Raw genomic sequence first — 22,551 nt, forward strand, 5'->3', positions numbered from 1 at the left:
GCCCCTATGTGGTCAGGTTGCTGGTCTGCTGCTGATCCATTTCAGTCTCCTCTGCTTTCGTATCTAAGTCCTCGACTGGTGATCCTCTTGGAACCCTCAAATGTGGCACTTTCATTTATACTTACCTCTTTGTAATCTGGTGAGTCTCTTTAAGCTTGCGCAGTCCAGCTAACACATTTTTCATGTGACGTGTAAAAGTATTGATGGCCTTTGTACTTGGTTTTCTCTTCAGCTTCACCTGTAAAAGTGGGCTTCCGCACGGGGCCTCGGAAGACTGTTGACAACAGTTTCCATGTCAGAAGGAACACAGACAACTGCTCCATGTATTGCCCTTTGCTGTCCCTTGGGCAAGGAAACATTTTTGCAAAGGTAGAATTTTTGCAATTAATTGCCTTTCAAGTATTCAATTCCGCAAGCTCTGGGGGAACAGGAGCTAAATCAAGGTTATTGCAGCAGCAATCGATGGCATCTTTCCCCTGCTTAGATGGCTGTCACACGTGTAGCAGATCACTCCCCTGTCCTCTCTCGGGTACAGACATGGAGTTGAGCAAGCAGATTCGCACACGTGAACATACATACCTGTTAAACAATCAGCTACTACAGCATATTCTGGTATATTATCTCTTTGACAGTGCTTCACTTGATGGGAAAAAGAGCTCTGTGACACACAGTGCAAACGTATGTCGGTCCGTTTTGAATGTTCTTATAAAAGTTTTGTATTGCAGCTTTCATTTCGTCACTCATCAGAGGGCGTGGTGTTTGAAGGTGGAAGCCTACGTTTCTTTTGTACTTCCTTCTAATTCGCAAAGCATGCTGCAGTGTGAAATTTCTGGAAAGTGCTTTTCTTGATATCTGACTCTTCTGTCAGCAACACATTTTTATTATGTTTGACCCGATAACTAGGCTCACTGTGATACTTTTCCTATATTCACGCATTGTTTTTTGTGTTGGCTTCTGAAGTCTGGATTGTTTTGAACCGATTCCTGGTGTACGCTTTTTGTCTGCTTCTAAAAACAGGATCATCTCTGAAACGATTCCTGATGTATGATTTTTGTCTGCTTCTAAAACAGGATCATCTCTGAAACGTTTCCTGATGTATGATTTTTGTCTGCTTCTAAAAACAGGATCATCTCTGAAACCTGATTAATGTTCTTCTAATCAATCATTCTGCCGCCATGTAATCTTTATGAGTGGCTCTGAAGCTGTGGACAAAGTTGAATCTGTATTTAAAGTAATTTATTTTTCTCTGCCGGAAAGACGCATCTGCCCTATATCTATTTTTGAACTGATCCTTTCTCTGTGCTTGGTGAAGCATGTATGTTTCTTTTACGGCTTGTAGCTTTTTGGTCCTAAATGTTAGACATTTCAGATATTTTTCTTTTTGAGATGAACTTTGTTTCATTTTATTTGCTACATTATGTCCCTGTTGCGTGTTGACTCTGTTTTTAATTTTTCTTCTCTTAGCTTTTGGCACTTTTGACAAATTTGGAATGGTTGGACCCGTTTCCTCTAATACGTTTGCAACTTCCCTAAGCCAAGGAGGAATTTCCTCTTGAAAGGTGCTCTCTGTTTTGAAAACAGTTGGATTTACTTTTGTGCCTTCAGGTGGAATGTTCTGAAAGGCAGAATCCTGAGAAGAGCTGTCATTTTCCCTGGCAAAACCTACTGGCACAAACTCATAAGTGGCATTGGGTCCACGGTTTCGAAAGAGCTTGTGCAGATGGTTGACCATGTCAGACAGATTGCAGAAAGTCATCATCACTGCAGTACCACTGGGGTGGGGCAGGCCTGCTGAATTTCTTGAATGGGAATCAAAAACTCCAAACCGACCGCTTCTGTCCCTGAAAACTGCAATGCACTCTGGAGTCACCAAGAGAAAACCATGGGTAACATTTTCCAACAGACATTCCAGTTGCAGGGCAAGAGGCAAACCCAATTGTCGAGATCCTTGTGGGCTCCCGCTCCGAGTAAAAACATGACCTACTCTCAAACCAGTGGTGTGTACTGCATAGATGTTCCTGTCTGTCAGTACATGGTCAGGCATCTCTTCAAAAGTCAAGTGATTGTCACGAAATGTTCCATCACTGATCAGTTGTTGTTTAGCACCGGTATAAAGTTCATCTCCTTTTTCAATCACTCTATCAAGCAACACTGTGTCAAACTGCAACCCCTCATTGTGGTAAGCTAAAAATGTGAGCGCCATGCATGTGCACTGGTGATTACGGGAAAACGCAGCATACCTTCTGTCGGCCTGGGAATGAGTAGCACTCACCAACAGGACCGGTGGACCGCTGATCCCGGGTTCCAGCGCAGAAGCCTGTAACATTAAAAAAATACATATATTTCAGTATTTATACAAATATTCAACTAATGACTACCAACCACCACCAATTAGGCCTGTTGTAAACAAGTTTTTTGCAGTTTAGAAATCAATTATTCTGATGATCAATAGATTAATTGAAATAAAATTTTAATGGTAAATACCGTCATTACAGCAGTTTCGGATCGGATTACAAAATAAATCCATATGTTCATATTTGTACATCTCAAACAAACTTTTCTGTACTTTAGAAATTAATCTAACATTGGCTAAGTTTCTTAGCCAATCTGAAAAACAAAAACCAAATTTTTTTTTTAATTGGATTAAATAAAAATTTAAAAGGCACAAAAAATGAAGCATGACGCTCACCAAGTCAAATACTTGAAGGTGTATATTTTTTTAGATACATAAACTCACTATTCACAACCATTTGTAGCTGTTTTCCTCATGTGAGTGACGGGATGTTTTGCACCTTTGTCATACACAGAACCACGTAGGCCAACTTTTTACACATGTCACAATGTTCCACCCATTTGTTGTGACTGAGATGGTAGGAAGGAGTTACCTGGCAGCTCCCATCCCGGACATGGTCCTCTGGTGGCACGGGAGAGGACTCGGCAGGGGCCTCGACGTCCATCGGGGGGACCGGTCTCCGTGCCTCGCGACGAGTTGGGCTGGTGGTCTCTCTCGGCGCTCCCTCCATCTATAAATCAACAGAAGCCATCAACTTGGTGCAAAGTGAACATACATCTTAAAATCTATGATATGTTTTCTGAAACGGTGTCACACCTGCTGCTCCACCGGACTCAGCTTGGAGGGATCAGAAACTGGACGACGCCTCGGACTCGCCTTCTAATAAAAAATATATATATAATTTTTAAAACCAATTGTGGCACATCAAAATCACATGGTTATTTAAAAAAATAGAATAAAATACCTTCTTCCCCTTCGGAGAACATGTAGGTAGCGGAGCGTCACGGCCAGACGCAGGAACGATCCGGTCCATCTCCTCCAGCAACGCTGGGCTGAACCACACAGGATTCGGGGGGATGGAAGAGTCCAACAGGTCTCCCTATAAAATAAAAGAAATAGCTTAAAATAGATTCATTTGTACATTGAGGACACAACAAGTTTTGCTTTGAGGGGAAGAAAAGCGTACCTGATGGTCAACCATCCTCCCAGTGATGTGTGGACAGCCATCACCATCCTGGACCTCACGCGATGTCTGTAAACATTGAAAAATCATTTTCAGTGGCAGCAAACCCTCTGGGTCCAGGGTATACATGTATAGTAATTTTAATTACACAACTTTAAGGGTGAAATGTTACAAATTCTTTTTTCATTTGGAAACACAGTTATTTCACATACACAAGTTACATAAATTTCAAGTTTGAAAATTTTTTATTTTTTAGTGTGAGCTCACAAAGGTTTACTACCTTAACTCCTGGAGCTCACCACAACTGGATGCTGCTTACTAGCTGCTTGGGGAGTGGCTCTTCTTCATCCCCTGGTGATCAACTCCTTAATGCTGCGCAGCGCCGCCATTCCTTAGCTTTGATCTCTGAGTAGCTGCCTCTAAGCCTGTCTTGACCTCATCTTACCCTATATGCCTATAATTCTCTAGATTTCTAATACAAATGCCATCATCGTTATCATCATCTTCACAATCTTCACTGTGCCTCAGACTCTTTTTGCAAGTTTCACTTTTTTGTCTTGCAGTTAAAAACAGACCACCCCTGTATGCTGCACATTTATTAGTCACATAATTCTTTATGTACAATAACCAACTCTGAGTGTAAGTTTTTTTCTTGACGCATTTATAGATTAATAAAAATTCATGTATACTCTAGTTATTTCATTTATTCATTTTATAATTAATCAAATTATTTAAACTACTTAACAGTTATGTATACATTTCTATAAATTTTATATTGCGTATGGTTTCATTTCCATTTACTAATATTAACACCCTGGACAAACTACCTTTTCAGCAATTTAGCAATTTCCACTTGGGCATCAATAAACTACATTTTATTTCATAAACCACTAAACTACATATTACAAAATGTGTTTGACAGACTTCTGTCACACCAATCAATATCACAATCTCGCCATTTTTGCTGTTACTCCAGTCCAACTTGTCATAGTCGCTCTTTTCGTAGTTACTTGGACAACTTTCCCAAGTTTCTTGAAAAATGCCCAATTATTTTTTGAAGATGTGAAATTTCACATAACAGAGGAACGTCATGTAGCACTTCATATTTTATGTTTGCCAGCTAATTCCCTTTCACATTTTCAAAATGCCGGTTTTTAAGATTTACCTGATCTTCTGGGGAAAAAAAAGGCTTAATTATTTTAGCATATTTCCAGTTTTTCTTCTCAACACAATTAAAAATAAAAAATAAAATAAAAAAGTAATGTAGTTTCTAATCAGCACTTTAAACAAAAGTTGAAATGAACACTCGGAGGCAGACTCTTGCTAGTACCCCATCACAAAACAGACATGTTAAAAAGACAAATATACACATTCATGGACTTTTAAAGAGTTAAACATGCAAAAACTTTGCTTAAATCAACTAAGTATGTATCCAGTACCTTCCGGCCACCAACCACAGTCCAGTCGAAGGGGTCCGAACGACGGGGAGCAGCCACCTCACCAACCACAACCAGCCGGGGCAGGGGACGTCTCACCGCAGGGGGGGAAGCCGTCCCAGGAGGGGGAGGAGCCAACGTCACGGGAGCTGGAGATTTCGGTGCACTTAACTCAAGTTGCGAGCAGACCGCCGCCTGAAGCAACTGAGCAAGGACCTCCATCCCAGGATGGTCGCTCAGGTGAACCTATAACAGTTAAAGACATTTTATAAAATACTGTACACCATTAATAATATTTTGAAAATTACAAAAAAATCTATTTAACTTACGCCATCCCTGCTCCACAAGTGCAGGCTGCTCAACGGGAAATGTTCAGTAACAGGCAGGTACCGAACATCTGGACAGAAAAAAAAAAAAATTAATTCTTAATGTCCGTCACACTAACAATGTAGTAATTTGAGATAAAGTAGATACGAAAGGAAAAATAAGTAAATTTTTTATTCATCTGAACCCTGAACACCATAAAATGTTAATTTGCTGAAGTTTTAGTATAAACACAAATTGAGTCCATCACTTACTTCTCTGAGCAGCCACACGGCGATACTCCTGCCGCAGCAGATGTTGCGAACTTTGGTCCACGACAAGTCGTGGAGGAAAGTCCACAACAACCACCTGTCAATTTCAATGAAAATAAAAGAACCAAATTAACATACGACAAGTTTTCAGATGTATTTGATCATGAATAAATGCAGTATACTTATACTTACATTAGCAGAGAGTTCGCAGACAGTACGCAACAACCTGGCAAAGTCCCGTCCGGCCTCCACGAAGGTCCTGCTGGCGGTCAAGTTGTTGCTTGGGGCCAGAAGACAGATCACCTCGGGGGACCGAGGCAGAAGTGTATTCAGGACCTCAAGCCGCAACTCTTCCGCAGAGGCTCCAGGGGATGCAAGCAACCCTAAGGAGAAGTCGCCCTTTGGCATGGTAGAATACCCATCCACGATAGCACGCAGATGAGAATCACCAACCAAAAGAGCAAACTGAAGAAAAAAAAGAAAGAAAAACCATTAAAGTTTGATGATTGATTTTATCATCCAAACCAAGATTTGCATATGAAATTGGCAAAAAAAAGTACCTTCTTCTCCAGAGCCTCGGCAGAAGGCAGAACCAACTTGCAGCTCCGTCTGGTCACCCGGGAAGCTGGCCACGTCTCCACCCGATGGCGACGCCCCGTCCCACGGCCTGTTTAGAGACATGCAATTATCAAGATTAGACTTTTATGCCTCTGAAAATTTAACAACAAAACAACACAAATTTTATACACATACGTGACCCAGGAGAGGTCGATGGCGCACGGGGATCCTCCTGGCGGACCACGGCAGGCGACATCTACAAAAAAATAATTAAAAAAAATGTTTAGATTAACCACAAATATAACTGGATTAGGTTATTGTAAATAAATGATCCTGAACTTGTCATGAACTTACCTGGTCGGGCAGGCCACCCTCCAGCAGTCGCGACGTCTAAAAACATAAATGGAATGAGTAAAGCAAATGACTTATCATCTAACAATAAGTTAATGAAAGTAAAATGGTAGCAATACCTTCTTCGGCGGAGACTCGGTGGTGGTCCAAGCCCGAGACGTGAGCGCTGATGTCCCCGGCTGTCAACACAGAAACAATTATGATCACGCTTAAAGTCAAAACTACAGTAAAAACTACTGTTAGACAAAAATAATTAATGTGATGTGTAATTTATATACCTTGGCGACGTCCGGCACACTCTCCAGCTTCCTCCATCTCACCTTAGCAGACTCGGACCGACGACCTCGACGTGGCATCCTGTAAGACCAGAATAAAAAAAAAAAGACACCTGGGGGGGAAAGCTGGTTATTTACAAATAATATCTAAAATTAAACAGTATTTGTAGGACTATGTGTGAATGTTACTATGTGCAAAAAACTTATTTCAATATGTAGATAAGGTATGTGTAGGATTAAGAGTTATATGTATGTAGAAGGATTAAGCTGATGGTGTGGTGATGCAGAAGTTAGGATCTCAGCAAGCAGCAGTGGAAAACTTCCAAATCTCAGTCTCGCACAAGTGAAAAGCTGTAATGAGAAGCAAAATAAATGTCCATTAAAAAAGAGGTGTAAAAATAAATTTTTTTAAATAATTTTTAAAAACTTTTTAGAAGTTCTGAGGCTTGTAAGCAGGACCGAGATACTTTTCACAACTGTTGCAAACATCTATACATTTTACAACTTGGTTCAAAATATAATGAAAAAGCAGAGATTAAACAAATATATCTAAAGGGTTTTAAATATGTTAATTGAAAAAATAAAATTATAACCAAATGAACCAAGTCTTTTACTGTATGAATAAATGAGGACTATGAGGATTAAGCTGTTAATATGCTGCTCCGGTCAGACAACTTCAAATATGTAAGCTATGCTCCACCATTAGCAACCATGTTTACTTCCGCAAACACTGAGCTCTTCTTCTTTTTATGGCGATTGGCGGAACACCGAGAACGCGGACGCTATTGCGCCCTCTACTGCACATGCGGGACACTTTCAGGTCGTTTGCCCGTTCACTCTGCAGAACACATACAGGTCGCATTTACTGGTAGTGTGAACGGCCCGGGCAAAAAATAAATAAAAAAATTCGTAATTACCAAAAAATCAGAATTGGATCACTTCAGGCTGCAGGGTGAACGCACCCAAAAACCCTCGAAAGGCTTCAACTGCGAACCGCTATCTTCGCGAAACGTAGCTACCTACGCTTTGATTATGTACCAGACGCCCTAACATCGATCGGTGTGGACTCGCAGTAGTATGAAGTCATTGGGATCTGCCCACTGCTGTGCTTCTAACAAAAGCAAAATAAAAACCGCACCCTCCCAGGTGGAAAAATATCTCACATAATGCCGGTATATGACTATATATCACATATAAAGATACGAAAGAAATTACATGATAATTAAAAACACCACAGCAATTTTTTCTTTAGCGTCTTGTGGGCGTACAAACATTTAGCTTCCCGTAATAATCCAGAAAAATCCTGTTCCATCAAGCTAGCAAGTACGGAATCAGAGCCACAACGAAATATTCCACAGCAATTAAACTTTTAAAATCGACCAACTGTCTCAAACAACACATTAAATCTAACAACTGTAAGCATTTACAATAATATTCTAATCAAATTAAAAATTAAAATACTATATTTTATGGAGAAAACACAAACACGTCTTACCTTGACCGTAGCAGACTCGGAAGCAGAGAGTGCCAGAAAGTTCCAGAAGCTTCAGCGGCTTGGGAATTCATGTCAGCCAATCAGAGATTGGCATTTTCCAGCGTGTATGACGTGTCCTTCAGCTGACCAGTCAGCTCAGCAAAACAACAATTTTAAAAAATGCAACAAAAGATCTTTTTTTTAAACATAAGGAGACTGTCAACACAGCTGACGGGCAGTTTTTGCAACTTACGTCACAGGCGTAGATACAAGATGTTACGTGTCAGCCAATCAGAGATTGACATTTCCCAGCGAGTATGAGTACTGGTCTGCTGGTCAGCTGACGGGTCAGCTTAGCAAAACAACAAATGTTAAAAAGGCAACAAAAACAAAGCAAACCCAGAGAGGAAAAAAATAGCTGAAATGCTTATTTTATTATGGGCGTTTATTATTATTTAAAGACTGGTGCAAATGTACTGCCTTGCTTAAGAATCATTTTACTGACTTAACATGATACTTAAGCTCATCTTAAGTCTTTCTTAAAATGATCTTAAAATGCTCATTTTAAGAAAGACTGGTGTGAATGTACTGCCTTGCAAGGCAGTACATGGTTTTTATTTTCTTTTGGGAATTTTATTTTCAGTCCACTAGACAGTGCATAGACCAGAGCAACCTAAGAACAGAACAAAAATAGCTAAAATGCTTATTTTAAGAAAGACTGGTGTGAATGTACTGCCTTGCAAGGCAGTACATGGTTTTTATTTTCTTTTGGGAATTTTATTTTCAGTCCACTAGACAGTGCATAGACCAGAGCAACCTAAGAACAGAACAAAAATAGCTAAAATGCTTATTTTAAGAAAGACTGAGGTAAATGTACTGCCTTGCTTCGCAAGGCAGTCCACTGACCTGAAACCAAAACAAAAATAGCTAAAATGCTCATTTTAAGAAAGACTGAGGTAAAAGTACTGCCTTGCTTCGCAAGGCAGTCCACTAACTTGAAACCAAGACAGAGCTCAGTAATTAATCAAAAACCTATATGAAACGCTGGGGATGAAGCGTCAGTTAGGCTGTCCCATCACTTTACTCTGAAGCACCTTGACAGAAAACCGTAAGCCCTAGAGAAATTTCGAAAACATTTTACAGGAGCAGGCATTCGGTGCGATTTCCTGACCAACTTTCATACCAATAGAATGATTTTTGTAGGATGGAGAGCGATTTCAAAATTATTTTGGGGTCAAAATTCCACTCTGTTCCTCACTCTAAAAAGCGGCAGTTGGTTTCAGTTACACTCTAGGGTTTCGGCAGTTGGAAATTTCGCTCGTTTTTCGCTTTTTACGTCGCCGTCGTAACTCCGATCCCCAATAAAAGTAATAGCTCCCTTCTCGGGTACGAGCCGCACGTTTTGATACCACTTTTGTGGGTGGGCACGCAGCGGTACGAGCCGCATTAACGGTAATGGAAGAAGATGTTATAATAATAATAATAATATACAGACATTCTATTGGGTGTAGAACAATAGGTGCCTGCCATGCAATGCATGGAGGCAGTACTGACTTGCTTCGCAAGTCAGTACTGCTCTCCTTATGCATTGCTATGGCATGCCCCTAACTAGAAAATTCCTGCAGAAATTTTAAAGGGGCATGCCAAAGTGTGCCCGTCGACTTTGACGCAGCGTTATGATGCTAAAAATTAGCATTAATGCTAAAGAAAGCTGCAACGTAGTCAATAACCTGTGGAGAGGCAGAAGCATGTTGACTAAGCTGTACTTGTACCATTCATTATGTTAAAATTAATGCATAAGCTAAAATTAGCCAATATGCTAATGTTAGCCTAAAAGCTGGCAGTAGCATGTGGAGCAACAGGACCATGTTGTTTTAATTTTACTACTCCATTCAGTATACTAAACATGTCTAATAAATGAAAAAATTAGCTAATAGCTAACTTTAGGTAAAAGTGCTAGTACACTAGTCAAAGGAAGTGAAATGCTAATGTTTGTGCTAATGTTAATGAACTGCCTTGCGCAGCAACGCAGTTCACTATCCTGAGAAATAAATAACATAATAAAAGCTTATATTATTGCACCGCCTATGGCGGTGCACTAACACGAGAGGAATATGCAGACTTTTATTTTGAAACTTTCAGTTAGCGTCTTTTAACTACCACACCAATTCATTGTGTTACTGTAGTTTGTTTAAACCAGTCACATAAAGCACAAAAGAGGAAATACCTGATGTGAAAAATGTCAAGGCTTTTATTTTGAAACTTTCAGTAAACTTCATTTTAACTACCACACCAATTCATTGTGTTACAGTAGTTTGTTAAACCAGTCACATAAAGGCCAAAAGAGTAATGACTTGATGTGAAAAATTTCAAGGCTTTTATTTGAAACTTTCAGTAAGCTTTATTTACAATAGCTTTACAATAGCTTTTTTATTTACAGTGGATTACACACTAATCCAATGTGTAACTGTGGTTTGGTTAATCCAGCTATATAATGCCCCATACAGCAAGCAGATCTAAACGCCAGCTCATCCCTATGTGCTATTTGAGAGTTCCGCCATGTTGTAGTTCTGACCTTCAGTCATTGTAGTTCTAAAGAGCAGCTCAACTATCGTGTGAGTGAGACACAAAGGGATAAACAGATTCTAACGGTTTGAAGCAGTTAGTTTATCTGAACAAAGCAGTCCAAACATTTCCATCCTATTCAGGATCTTTAGAGTGATCCGAAAACCGTGTGAAGCATGTAGTCTAGGGGGCTCAAATGCTAATGTTTGTGCTAATGTTAATGAACTGCCTTGCTGCGCAAGGCAGTTCACTATCCTGAGAAACAAATAACATAAAAAAGGCTAATATTATTGCACCGCCTTCGGCGGTGCACTAACACTAGAGGAGTAGGCAGACTTTTAATTTGAAACTTTCAGTAAGCTTCATTTTAATGACCACGCTAATTCAATGTGCAACTCTGGTTTGTTTAAACCAGTCCCAAAAAGCCCAAAAGACCAATAACCTCATGTGAAAAATGTCAGGGCTTTTATTTGAAATTTTCAGTAAGCTTCATTTTAAATAGACACACTAATCCATTGTGTAACAGTGGTTTGGTTAATCCACCAATATAATGCCAAAAACAGCAAGTAGCTCTACATTCCAGCTCAGCCCTCCTCTGTAATAACTGAATGATCCCCCATGTTGTAGTTCTGACCTTCTGCTCTGCCCTCTGTATTAAGGTGTTCCACCATGTTTAGAACTACAGAGACCTTGTAGGCCAAACCAGCAGTTACCATAGCGATCAAGCCTCTGCCAACTGCTGTGTGTGTGTGAGAGACACTTCATGCAACTTTGAGAACACCCAGTCACTTTTAATGAAAAAAGCAGTCTGAACGACCCCTTCCCGTTCGGGAACCGTTAGGCCGATCCAAAAGCCGTTTGAAGCGTATGAGAGGGCTACTTGTCGTCTCTGATAGTCCCGTGATTCATATCTGTAGGTCATTCACAATAATTGCACTGATGAGAGAAAAATGGTGTGTGGTGAGCTCAGTAATTTTTCAAAAACCTATATTAAACACTGAGGGGGAGCGTCAGTTGGTCATGTCCCATCACTTTGCTCTGAAGCACCTGGACAGAAAACCGTAAGCCCTAGAGAAATTTCGAAAACATTTTACCGGAGCAGACATGCGGTGCGATTTCCTGACCAACTTTCATACCAATAGCACAAGTTTTGCGGCCATGAGAGCGATTTCAAAATTATTTTTGGGTCAAAATTACACTCTGTTTCTCACTCTAAAAAGCGGCAGTTGGTTTCAGTTACACTCTAACGTTTCGGCAGTTGGAAATTTCGCTCGTTTTTCGCTTTTTACGTCGCCGTCGTAACTCCGATCCCCTATAAAAGTAATAGCTCCCTTCTCGGCATCGAGACGCACGATTGATACCACTTTTGTGGGTGGGCACGCAGCGGTACGAGCCGCATTAATGGTGACGGAAGAATAAATATATAACTAGAAAATTCCTGCAGAAATTTTAAAGGGGCATGCCAAAGTGTGCCCGTCGGCTTTGAGCCAGTGTTTTTATGTTAAAAATTAGCATTAATGCTAAAGAAAGCTGCAATGTAGTCAATTACCTGTGGAGAGGCAGAAGCATGTTGACTAAGCTGTACTTGTACCATTCATTATGTTAAAATTGATTCATAAGCTAAAATTAGCCAATATGCTAATGTTAGCTTAAATGCTGGCAGTAGCATGTGGAGCAACAGGACCATGTTGTTTTAATTTTACTACTCCATTCAGTATACTAAACATGTCTAATTAATGAGAAAATTAGCTAAAAGCTAACTATAGGTAAAAGTGCTAGTACACTAGTCAAAGGAAGTGAAATGCTAATGTTTGTGCTAATGTTAATGAACAGCCTTGCTGCGCAAGGCAGTTCACTATCCTGAGAAATAAATAACATAAAAAAAGCTTATATTATTGCACCGCCTACGGCGGTGCACTAACACGAGAGGAATATGCAGACTTTTATTTTGAAACTTTCAGTTAGAGTCTTTTAACTACCACACCAATTCATTGTGTTACAGTAGTTGTTTAAACCAGTCACATAAAGGCCAAAAGAGTAATGACCTGATGTGAAAAATGTCAAGGCTTTTATTTTGAAACTTTCAGTAAGCTTTATTTAGAACAGCTTTACAATAGCTTTTTTATTTACAGTGGATTACACACTAATCCAATGTGTAACTGTGGTTTGGTTAATCCAGCTATATAATGCCCCATACAGCAAGCAGATCTAAATGCCAGCTCATCACTATGTGCTATTTGAGAGTTCCGCCATGTTGTAGTTCTGACCTTCAGTCATTGTAGTTCTAAAGAGCAGCTCAACTATCGTGTGAGTGAGACACAAAGGGATAAACAGATTCTAACGGTTTGAAGCAGTTAGTTTATCTGAACAAAGCAGTCCAAACATCTCCATCCTATTCAGGATCTTTAGAGTGATCCGAAAACCATGTGAAGCATATAGTCAAAGGGGCTCAAATGCTAATGTTTGTACTAATGTTAATGAACTGCCTTGCTGCGCAAGGCAGTTCACTATCCTGAGAAATAAATAACATAAAAAAGGGTAATATTATTGCACCGCCTTCGGCGGTGCACTAACACTAGAAGAATAGGCAGACTTTTAATTTGAAACTTTCAGTAAGCTTCATTTTAATGACCACGCTAATTCAATGTGCAACTCTGGTTTGTTTAAACCAGTCCCATAAAGCCCAAAAAGCAATAACCTGATGTGAAAAATGTCAGGGCTTTTATTTTGAAATTTTCAGTACGCTTCATTTTAAATAGACACACTAATCCAATGTGTAACAGTGGTTTGGTTAATCCACCAATATAATGCCCAAAACAGCAAGTAGCTCTACATTCCAGCTCAGCCCTCCTCTGTAATAACTGAATGATCCGCCATGTTGTAGTTCTGACCTTCTGCTCTGCCCTCTGTATTAAGGTGTTCCACCATGTTTAGAACTACAGAGGCCTTGTAGTCCAAACCAGCAGTTGCCATAGCGATCAAGCCTCTGAAAACTGCTGTGTGTGTGAGACACTTCATGTAACTTTGAGAACACCCAGTCACTTTTAATGAAAAAAGCAGTCTGAACGACCCCTTCCCGTTCAGGAACCGTTATGCCGATCCAAAAACCGTTTGAATCGTGTGAGAGGGCTACTTGTCGTCTCTGATAGTCCCGTGATTCATATCTGTAGGTCATTCACAGTAATTGCACTGATGAGAGAAATATGGTGTGTGGTGAGCTCAGTAAATGTTCAAAAACCCATATTAAACACTGAGGAGGAGCGTCAGTTGGTCATGTCCCATCACTTTGCTCTGAAGCATCTGGACAGAAAACCGTAAGCCCTAGAAAAATTTTGAAAACATTTTACCAGAGCAGACATGCGGTGCTATTTCCTGACCAACTTTCATACCAATAGCACAAGTTTTGCGGCCATGAGAGCGATTTCAAAATTATTTTGGGGTCATAATTCCACCCTGTTTCTCACTCTAAAAAAGCGGCAGTTGGTTTCAGTTACACTCTAGGGTTCGGCAGTTGGAAATTTCGCTCGTTTTTCGCTTTTTACGTCGCCGTTGTAAGTCCGATCCCCTATAAAAGTAATAGCTCCCTTCTCGGCATCGAGCCGCACGATTTGATACCACTTTTGTGGGTGGGCACGCAGCGGTACGAGCCGCATTAACGGTGATGGAAGAATAATAAATAATAATATAGAGACATTCTATTGGGTGTAGAACAATAGGTGCCTGCCATGCAATGCATGGAGGCAGTACTGACTTGCTTCGCAAGTCAGTACTGCTCTCCTTATGCATTGCTATGGCATGCCCCTAACTAGAAAATTCCTGCAGAAATTTTAAAGGGGCATGCCAAAGTGTGCCCGTCGGCTTTGACGCAGCGCTATGATGTTAAAAAATTAGCATTAATGCTAAAGAAAGCTGCAACGTAGTCAATAACCTTTGGAGAGGCAGAAGCATGTTTAATAAACTGTAGTTGTACCATTCATTATGTTAGAATTGATGCATAAGCTAAAATTAGCCAATATGCTAATGTTAGCTTAAATGCTGGCAGTAGCATGTGGAGCAACACGACCATGTTGTTTTAATTTTACTACTCTATTCAGTATACTAAACATGTCTAATTAATGAGAAAATTAGGTAAAAGCTAACTTTAGGTAAAAGTGCTAGTGCACTAGTCATAGACAGTGAAATGCTAACTTTTGTACAAATGCTAATGAACTGCCTTGCTGAGCATCACCGCTCTTTTCCTACGAATCCTCTTCTGCTCTCTCTGTCAGGTTTGTGATCTGTAGCATCGCAGGCGCTGCGTCTGTGCCGCTGGTTCCTTAAAGGAGCAGCGACGTTATTTTCTGTCCATAGACTATCATCAACTATTTATTCTTATTTATGTCAGATTTTAACATGGGGGGACATATGTGTAATGGTTATAGTCTTGAATCAGTAGTATAATGCTGAAAACACAAGCAGTTGTAAATACCAGTAAACCCTACAGTGCAGTCCTGGGGAGCTGCAGTTCCAGACACTGTTCTGTTGCTATGGTAATTAATCCCCTGCAGCTGTGAGAGCCAAAGAGCGGGAAAATCCTCTTCAGACACAGTTTCTATACTTGGGAGACACCAGGCGTTAGTCTGAAGGACCCTGACAAAAAGCATAAGCCCTAGCAAATTTTTGTAAACATTGTACATGAGCAGGCATGTGTATCTATGTTATGACCAACTTTCAGACCAATAGGGCGATATTTATGCCTGTGAGGGGGATTTAAAAAGGGTTTTTGAGTCAGCCATAAACAGTCCTGTGTGTGTGTTTCATAGAGAAAGATTACTGATTCTGTGAGACACAAAATCTCAAATTTTTTCGTTTTTATTAATTTATGTAATCATTTTAACTCCAATCCCCAATAAAAATAATAGCTCCCTTCTCGGCATCGAGCCGCACGATTTGATACCACTTTTGTGGGTGGGCACGCAGCGGTACGAGCCGCATTAACGGTAATGGAAGAAAAATAAATAAAGAGACATTCTATTAGGTGTAGAACAATAGGTGCCTGCCATGCAATGCATGGAGGCAGTACTGACTTGCTTCGCAAGTCAGTACTGCTCTCCTTATGCATTGCTATGGCATGCCCCTAATAAAGAGGCGTTCTATTAGGTGTAGAACAATAGGTGCCTGCCATGCAATGCATGGAGGCAGTACTGACTTGCTTCGCAAGTCAGTACTGCTCTCCTTATGCATTGCTATGGCATGCCCCTAATAAAGAGGCGTTCTATTAGGTGTAGAACAATAGGTGCCTGCCATGCAATGCATGGAGGCAGTACTGACTTGCTGCTCTCCTTATGCATTGCTATGGCATGCCCCTAATGAACATTTAACACTGGAACTGGAAGACATTTTAAATATTCAAAACAAATAAACAAAACACCATAAATAACAAATAAAATGAATCATGAAATCTCTGTAAACAAAATTGTCCTTCAAAAAAAAGTTCTGTTTGAGACCAAAACACCAAACTGAAGTCTTTTGTCATCCAGTTTTTGGTAGAAAGAGAAAAGACACAAAACAACAAATCATGCAAATGGTTATTGAGCTTATTTTAATTTATCACGCATTTTTTGATTTAGTTCTTATTGTGATATATAGAATTGTGAATAAAAGTGAGAAAAACATTCTTCAAGTTAGAGTTTATATATTTTGCCACATTTTCTGCAGGTTTGATAAGGGTTTCTAGGTCCAAAGTTAATGCTGTTTGGGGGAACCATGACATGGAAACATTCCAAAACTTTTCCATGCCATCTAGAGGACCAAAGAAATACCTGCAGCATTCAGAATTTGGGCCACGGGCCTGGAGTTTGGCACATGTGGCTTTGATTTATTTTAAACAACAAACACTGGGGGGATTTATATTATACAATTAGTGCCAGTAATTATACAATTATTGCTTCTTGCTTTGTGAATCAGACCAGCATGATGGTAAGAATGGATCAAAATGTTAGTGGAAAGCAGTTTTAGCGGATCAGATTGTTCTGTCTTGTGATTCCTGTGAAATCTCCTCAGATGAGCAACCTGGTGGCGTCTCAGATCATGGCCCACAGCGACGTGGGCTCTCGGGCCGGATCCATAGAGAAGTGGCTGGCTGTGGCCAACATCTGTCGCTGCCTCAACAACTACAACGGCGTGCTGGAGATCACCTCTGCTCTCAACTGCAGCGCCATCTACAGGCTGAGGAAAACCTGGGCTAAAGTTTGCAAACAGGTTAAGCTGAATCAGCTCACAGTACTAACATTACCTTACACACACAGAAAACCTCCAATGTTACGATTTATCTTTTGGTTTTTTTTGTTTTCAGACCAAGGCGCTGATGGACCGGCTTCAGAAGATAGTATCATCAGAGGGAAGGTTCAAAAATCTCAGAGAGATGCTGAAAAAGTAGCGACAGTCACAGACATTCACGCTCTGCCCTACAGAATGATGCTGACACCACGATGAGATCATTTTTACCTCCTTGTGCGTAGCTGCAACCCTCCGTGTGTGCCGTACCTCGGCATGTACCTGACTGACCTGGCCTTCATCGAGGAGGGAATGCCCAACTTCACCGAGGACGGACTGGTCAACTTCTCCAAGATGAGAAAGGTGAGACTTTCTGTCCTACAGCCCAAAACACAACTCAGTTAGGCTTTTATTGTCAATACATTTTATGAAGGGCCAGCTTATTTTCTGAAGATTAAAACAATTACTACCATAATTTTAGAGAGGTTTATACTCTCTACAATTTTATGATGTCTATGAATGTTTTTTGGGGATATGGTAGAACAATGAAAATTGCCGAATCGACACAAATTATGTCTTAGATTTAGCGAGGGGCAACAAAAACATTATATTCTTATTGTAACGCCGTTTTAAAACAAACTTTTTGTGCCTTTTTCTAATTTCATCTGTTCACTAACAAACAAAAAACAAAATGGATCAGTAAATGATTATGGACACAAAGCATAAAAAAGGTTTTGCATAAGACATGCCCAGTCGATTGTTTTCTTATTTGTGTCTACAAGATTTGCTCTGGAGGTTCTAGTTATTGAAAAATTAAGATGAATGGAAAAACTTTTTTTTAAAATGTGAATCTATTTTTACACCTAGTACTTTTCTCTTTAAGAAAGTGTTATTTTCTGTGCATTTTTTAGAAAAATGTATCATGGTTTTTATAAATCAAGATTTAATGGTATTCAAAAGCTCTTTTTTGTTGCTATCTCTTCTCCTACAGATCTCTCATATCATCCGGGAAATTCGTCAGTTTCAGCAGGCTCCTTACAGGATAGAGCACCAATCCAAGGTTTGCCTTTTTTAATAATTATTTATTTATTTAAAAAAATAAAATTCTTTCTTCAAGCAGTTTTTACTTCATGTCCAGGTAACTCAGTTCCTGCTGGATAAGACCGTAGTAATGGATGAAGATACTCTGTATGAGCTCTCACTGAAGATCGAACCTCGAGTCCCTCCAGGTTAATTTTACACCAGAAACCTGCATCTACTGCACAGATTCACACCTCTCAGCTCACAGCACCACCTTTTAAATAAAACTGGTGCTTTTATGTCACACAGGTGGTCAGCAGGTGTAGTAGGGGAAACTCAGTAGACAATGCGCCTTGTTTTATGGAGATCAAAGGTATTTATCTAGTTATTGAACTGTATCGCAGAAACAACTTCTTGCCATATTCTCAAAACTTTGAGTGTAGAAACACCATCAGCACCAGACTGTTTCTGCTGTAACTCTGTGATTTGTCTTTGTTGTCTTTAACACAAAGTTCAGCTATTTCTTCATATTATATCAAACAACCATTTTTGCATTAATTAATCACATTTTAATATTGTTTCTCTGTGTGACTCGAATATTCAGGAAATTAAAGGTGCAGTATTATGTATTTTTTAACCACAAATCATTTTATAGCACAATCAAGTAACTATGTTACCTTCAGTTCATGTAAAAATCCTGTATATGACATTTATGACTTACTTTTTTAAAAAATTCGATATATAAAGGCTTTAAACTGGGTCTCTGTCTCTTTAAAAACCATGGCTCTTTCTGAAACTCTACCTTCAGGAAATTATCATGACATGGCTTCTCTAGTAACCGTCTAACAATGTTTTTACCAACTTTAGACTGAGAAGTAGCTCCTACAATAAGCTCGATGTTTGCTCAGGTGCTTGCCAATTGCTGCTGGCTAGTCTGAAGGAGCTGAGTGGAGGGAGAGGAAGAGGCTGCTCTGTGAGGGGGAAACTTAGAAGATTGAAAACTGCAGCACAAAGGAGGAGCTTCATCCTCGAAGGCAGGGCTTGGTCCACCCAGGCGTTTTGTCACAGCTGAATGGTTGCCATGGAGATTAAAGGATTTCTCAAATGCACATGAGAGAATCAAGGCAACACTCCAGCTATGTTTTTCATGATGAAATAACATTGTAACATGATGAAAAAAATTTTAGGAGAGCATTCTGATGTTCTCACCCAAAAATAATGAATTTCCTTAATGCATGTTTCAATAACCTTATAATAATGTGAGCTGGAATGAGCATAATCCTGTCTAGTACTTTAAATATGACATTTTGTCAAACAGTGAACCTTGTTGTCTCTGAGTTTATGGTCACATGAAACATCAGCTGTAATTTCATTTCTAATCTTGTAAATTTACTCTTTCTGATCAAACTGAATGGTTATGAGATTCTGTTTGTTTTTTTATTTTTTTGCATGTTCCTCTTTTTCTGAAGCGGCTTTTAGATCATTTAGCTCTTTTATCAAACTTAAACATGTCTCCTTTTAGTTTAGAATTGCTAACAATTTTGTACACATTTTTTCTGATCAATATGTTTTGAGAATTAACTCCTGAAACCACCTAAAGAAAAACATCACTGTTCATATATTTCTCTAATGTCATCACTGTAAATAAGTCCTGTTAATGTTATATCTTTAAAACCTTTAACTTGTAAGAGTAACTCTGTAGTGGCATGTTTGCACTATTAATTTTAAGAAGAATGTTGCAAGGTTCTAGAATTATTAGTAGCATAAATATAGCATATATTACTATCAGTTTATTTTTGTAGATGCAGCTGACTTGTTTTTTAGATTCATTTTTGCCTCTTTCCTTTCTGAAATCTTCTGTAACTTGTTTACATTAGAGTCAGCTTGTTTTCATTCACTGTTGCATACTTTTATTCAACTTGTATTGTTTTTAATTGTTTTTTTGTGTATTGCACAGACATTTACATTCTAAAGGCTTGAAATAAAACTTTCAGGGAAATGAATGTTGTTGCAGATCATTGATGATGAAGAAGAAAAAATTAAAGCTTCACTTTCTGTGAAAACCTAAAGATGGCCACAGTCTGTAAAAATGAGATTTGGGCCTTTGAGTTTTAGGAAAAAGCAAAACATGCATTCCTTACAAACGTCATCCAAAACATGTTGCTGTGGGTGACAATCCAGGGAAGCTCTGTCCAAAGTGACACTTCCTGGATTATTTTTGTAATGAATAATTAAAGAAAATAACGCATCCATCCTTTATTTTCTACTTCTTAACCATAAAGTTTCATTAAATACAAGTTGATTTTGCAATATAACAAAATGAGAAAAAAATTATCAAAGGGCAATACTTAGTATTTGCACTGTTGGCTTTCCGTACACAGAAGATCAGCAAATGTCATCTTGAGGTAAAAAGAACATGGAAATAATAATTCCGTACATTAAAGTGTTTTGAATTGTTGGAAAAATGCAAAAATCTCCTTCAGCGTCAGAGTTCCGCTCGTGTGAAAGTCAAGTTTTATTTCTGAAGCTACAGTAGAGTTTGAGACAACTGAAGGAGATAGGAAAGATCAGGGTCGCAACTACATATTATTCACGTGGATGCGAAAACATAGATAGCTACCTCCCCTCGCCCAAAGGAAGGTATGTCAGGGTGAAGGGGTGAAGGAGCGTAGAAAACAAACACTCGCTCTGCCCCCCCAGAGATGAAGAAGGTAAAACTTGCTACATTTACCCTGTCATGTGCGCGAGGTGAAGGAGCGTAAGGGCGAACTGAAGGGTATGCGAAGACATCGTCGGGGCGACACCCCCTCCAAATGGGGTTCTGATGCCTCCTCTGGTGCAGTGCACCTATGCATCACATGCGCTGCATACCCACTTTTTGCGCCACTGGAAGAGATCATATGTAAATGTGAAGGTCAAACCAGATGGTGACATTAGAGCCATCAAAGTTAATAATGACTCTGTTTGCAGGAGATCTCTGCCTTCACTGGTTTATAAGTGTGTCTTAACTTGCAATTGGCCCTCAATTTGTATTCCCACAAGTGGAGTAGAGTTTGGAGAGGGCGGGGGCGGAGGGGCGGAGCCAACGACAGAGGAGACTCAAAAGCTGGTTTTCAGCAACCTTCAGTCAGAAGGCAGCAGCTTTCATCCAGGTATGTTGCACTCCTCCTTTCGTTTCTCTGACAGAGAGTCTCCATTAGCTGATACACAGCAAATCCAGGAGGCCCAGATTAACACTGTCAGATTTGATTTCAACACTTTTAAAGTGTCTATATGGGTCCACACCAGAAAGTGTTAATTTAACTCATTTTAGAGAGTTAGTACCTTAACTCTTATTAAGTGTCAGATATCAAATCTGTTGGAGTTAATAATTTAACATTTACTAACACTAATTCAGTGTTAGATCTTAATATTAACTCTTACAGAGTACTTCTTTAACTTCTTAAGAGTTATGTGTAAGTAATATTAAGTAGGTACTTTATTGTTTTGAACTTTTAAAAATTCTTTGGAAAATAAACATTTAATAAAGAGGCAATTATTTTCTCAAATGCATTTATTTCAAAACGTGCACCATAATTACAAAACATATTACAATGTGGACTAATGTGCATATTTCACATATTGCTTTCATTCACATAATGTTTATTAAAAGGTCTAACATATCAGCTGTGCAATACAAAAATCAGTATGCTTAGTACATTTTTCTTCAATACCATATGCATGAAATTGTTCAAAGTACAAGGAGAAGAAAGTGAAGCAAGCAGTTCATGTAATATGATAGAGTACATTTTTCAACAGGTAGATTGCTGAACAGGTAGATTGCTGGATATCACAGTACATAACAGACCAACCTGATAATCAGATCCATAATTTCTTATCCAGTTTATGTTTATGTTGATAAGAGACAGTTCCTCTCTGCACTCCACCAAAGAGATGTCCACTCTCTAACAGACTGTCTTCAGGTTGTTAGGCTGTTCGTGACGTTTGGCCGGAGACGCCAACATGCTCCTCTAATGCATTAGACAGTCTTTAGTTTCTGAATAGGACAGCCAGTGTCGGTCTCTCATAACAAACAAAAAACATAACAATACCATACCATACCATACCAACTTCATTTATAAAGCACTTTAAAACAACCACAGCTGATACAAAGTGCTGTACATTAAAACACAGCATAATAAAAAAAAAAAAAAAAAATATTACAGTTTAAAACAAAAACATACACTCTAAAACTAGATCCCGCAGGAGTTAAAAGCCAAGTAAAATAAATGGGTTTTAAGACGAACTTCAAAAGTGGACAGTGAAGGGGCCTCTCTGACCTGCAAAGGCAAGTCATTCCATAACTTAGGACCTATGACAGAGAAAGCCCTGTCCCCTCTGAGCTTCCTCCTGGATCTTGGTACCTCCAAGAGCAGCTGACCTGCTGACCTGAGAGACCGATAAGGTACATAGGGGTGAAGAAGCTCAGAGAGGTAAGCCGGGGCAAGATTATGCAGTGATTTAAAAACAAACAAAAGAATTAACAATGAGGAATGGAACGAAGGAATACAGTTTTACTACAACTCT

At 39.4% G+C, this 22,551-nt stretch overlaps 3 protein-coding genes and 1 long non-coding RNA gene across 4 annotated transcripts; 2 read left to right on the forward strand and 2 right to left on the reverse strand.

Annotated features, from left to right (window-relative positions):
* Nucleotides 1-2,759: 2,759 nt before the first annotated feature.
* LOC145555150 (uncharacterized) lies at nucleotides 2,760-3,917 on the reverse strand. The gene is made up of 4 exons (XM_081616536.1): nucleotides 3,480-3,917; nucleotides 3,258-3,392; nucleotides 3,110-3,172; nucleotides 2,760-3,023 (listed from the first exon to the last, which is right to left on the reverse strand). Exons 1-4 carry the CDS (start codon nucleotides 3,603-3,605, stop codon nucleotides 2,766-2,768), a joined length of 582 nt encoding a protein of 193 aa, XP_081472662.1. The 5' UTR covers nucleotides 3,606-3,917; the 3' UTR covers nucleotides 2,760-2,765.
* Nucleotides 3,918-4,022: 105 nt separating this feature from the next.
* LOC145555149 (uncharacterized) lies at nucleotides 4,023-8,827 on the reverse strand. Its single transcript, XM_081616535.1, has 9 exons — nucleotides 6,675-8,827; nucleotides 6,516-6,575; nucleotides 6,400-6,435; nucleotides 6,241-6,301; nucleotides 6,048-6,154; nucleotides 5,680-5,952; nucleotides 5,491-5,584; nucleotides 5,242-5,309; nucleotides 4,023-5,158 (listed from the first exon to the last, which is right to left on the reverse strand). The coding sequence occupies exons 1-9, from the start codon at nucleotides 6,750-6,752 to the stop codon at nucleotides 4,859-4,861; spliced, it is 1,077 nt and encodes a 358-aa protein (XP_081472661.1). The 5' UTR covers nucleotides 6,753-8,827; the 3' UTR covers nucleotides 4,023-4,858.
* A 7,900-nt stretch (nucleotides 8,828-16,727) lies between these two features.
* LOC145554992 (ras-specific guanine nucleotide-releasing factor 2-like) lies at nucleotides 16,728-17,816 on the forward strand. The gene is made up of 3 exons (XM_081615993.1): nucleotides 16,728-16,950; nucleotides 17,045-17,124; nucleotides 17,211-17,816. The coding sequence occupies exons 1-3, from the start codon at nucleotides 16,753-16,755 to the stop codon at nucleotides 17,368-17,370; spliced, it is 438 nt and encodes a 145-aa protein (XP_081472119.1). The 5' UTR covers nucleotides 16,728-16,752; the 3' UTR covers nucleotides 17,371-17,816.
* A 139-nt stretch (nucleotides 17,817-17,955) lies between these two features.
* LOC145555179 (uncharacterized) lies at nucleotides 17,956-19,442 on the forward strand. The gene is made up of 3 exons (XR_014091272.1): nucleotides 17,956-18,025; nucleotides 18,104-18,358; nucleotides 18,894-19,442. It is a non-coding gene; the product is annotated as an uncharacterized LOC145555179 (long non-coding RNA).
* The last annotated feature ends 3,109 nt before the right edge of the window (nucleotides 19,443-22,551 follow it).

Source organism: Poecilia reticulata, chromosome 15 (assembly GCF_904066995.2).
Source record: "Poecilia reticulata chromosome 15, P_reticulata-male-v2, whole genome shotgun sequence".
Classification (NCBI taxonomy): domain Eukaryota; kingdom Metazoa; phylum Chordata; class Actinopteri; order Cyprinodontiformes; family Poeciliidae; genus Poecilia; species Poecilia reticulata.

Excerpts from the sequence above, each read along its gene's own strand:
- LOC145555150 (XM_081616536.1), bottom strand. The coding sequence starts at position 3,605 with ATGTATACCCTGGACCCAGAGGGTTTGCTGCCACTGAAAATGATTTTT. Across the intron at positions 3,393-3,479 it reads GGAGGATGGTTGACCATCAG|GGAGACCTGTTGGACTCTTC; the intron begins GTACGCTTTTCT and ends TTTATTTTATAG. Across the intron at positions 3,173-3,257 it reads GTTCTCCGAAGGGGAAGAAG|AAGGCGAGTCCGAGGCGTCG; the intron begins GTATTTTATTCT and ends ATTTTTTATTAG.
- LOC145555149 (XM_081616535.1), bottom strand. The coding sequence starts at position 6,752 with ATGCCACGTCGAGGTCGTCGGTCCGAGTCTGCTAAGGTGAGATGGAGG. Across the intron at positions 6,576-6,674 it reads GTGTGCCGGACGTCGCCAAG|CCGGGGACATCAGCGCTCAC; the intron begins GTATATAAATTA and ends CTGTGTTGACAG. Across the intron at positions 5,159-5,241 it reads ACTTGTGGAGCAGGGATGGC|GTTCACCTGAGCGACCATCC; the intron begins GTAAGTTAAATA and ends TAACTGTTATAG.
- LOC145554992 (XM_081615993.1), top strand. The coding sequence starts at position 16,753 with ATGAGCAACCTGGTGGCGTCTCAGATCATGGCCCACAGCGACGTGGGC. Across the intron at positions 16,951-17,044 it reads GGGCTAAAGTTTGCAAACAG|ACCAAGGCGCTGATGGACCG; the intron begins GTTAAGCTGAAT and ends TTTTGTTTTCAG. Across the intron at positions 17,125-17,210 it reads CTCAGAGAGATGCTGAAAAA|CTGCAACCCTCCGTGTGTGC; the intron begins GTAGCGACAGTC and ends CCTTGTGCGTAG.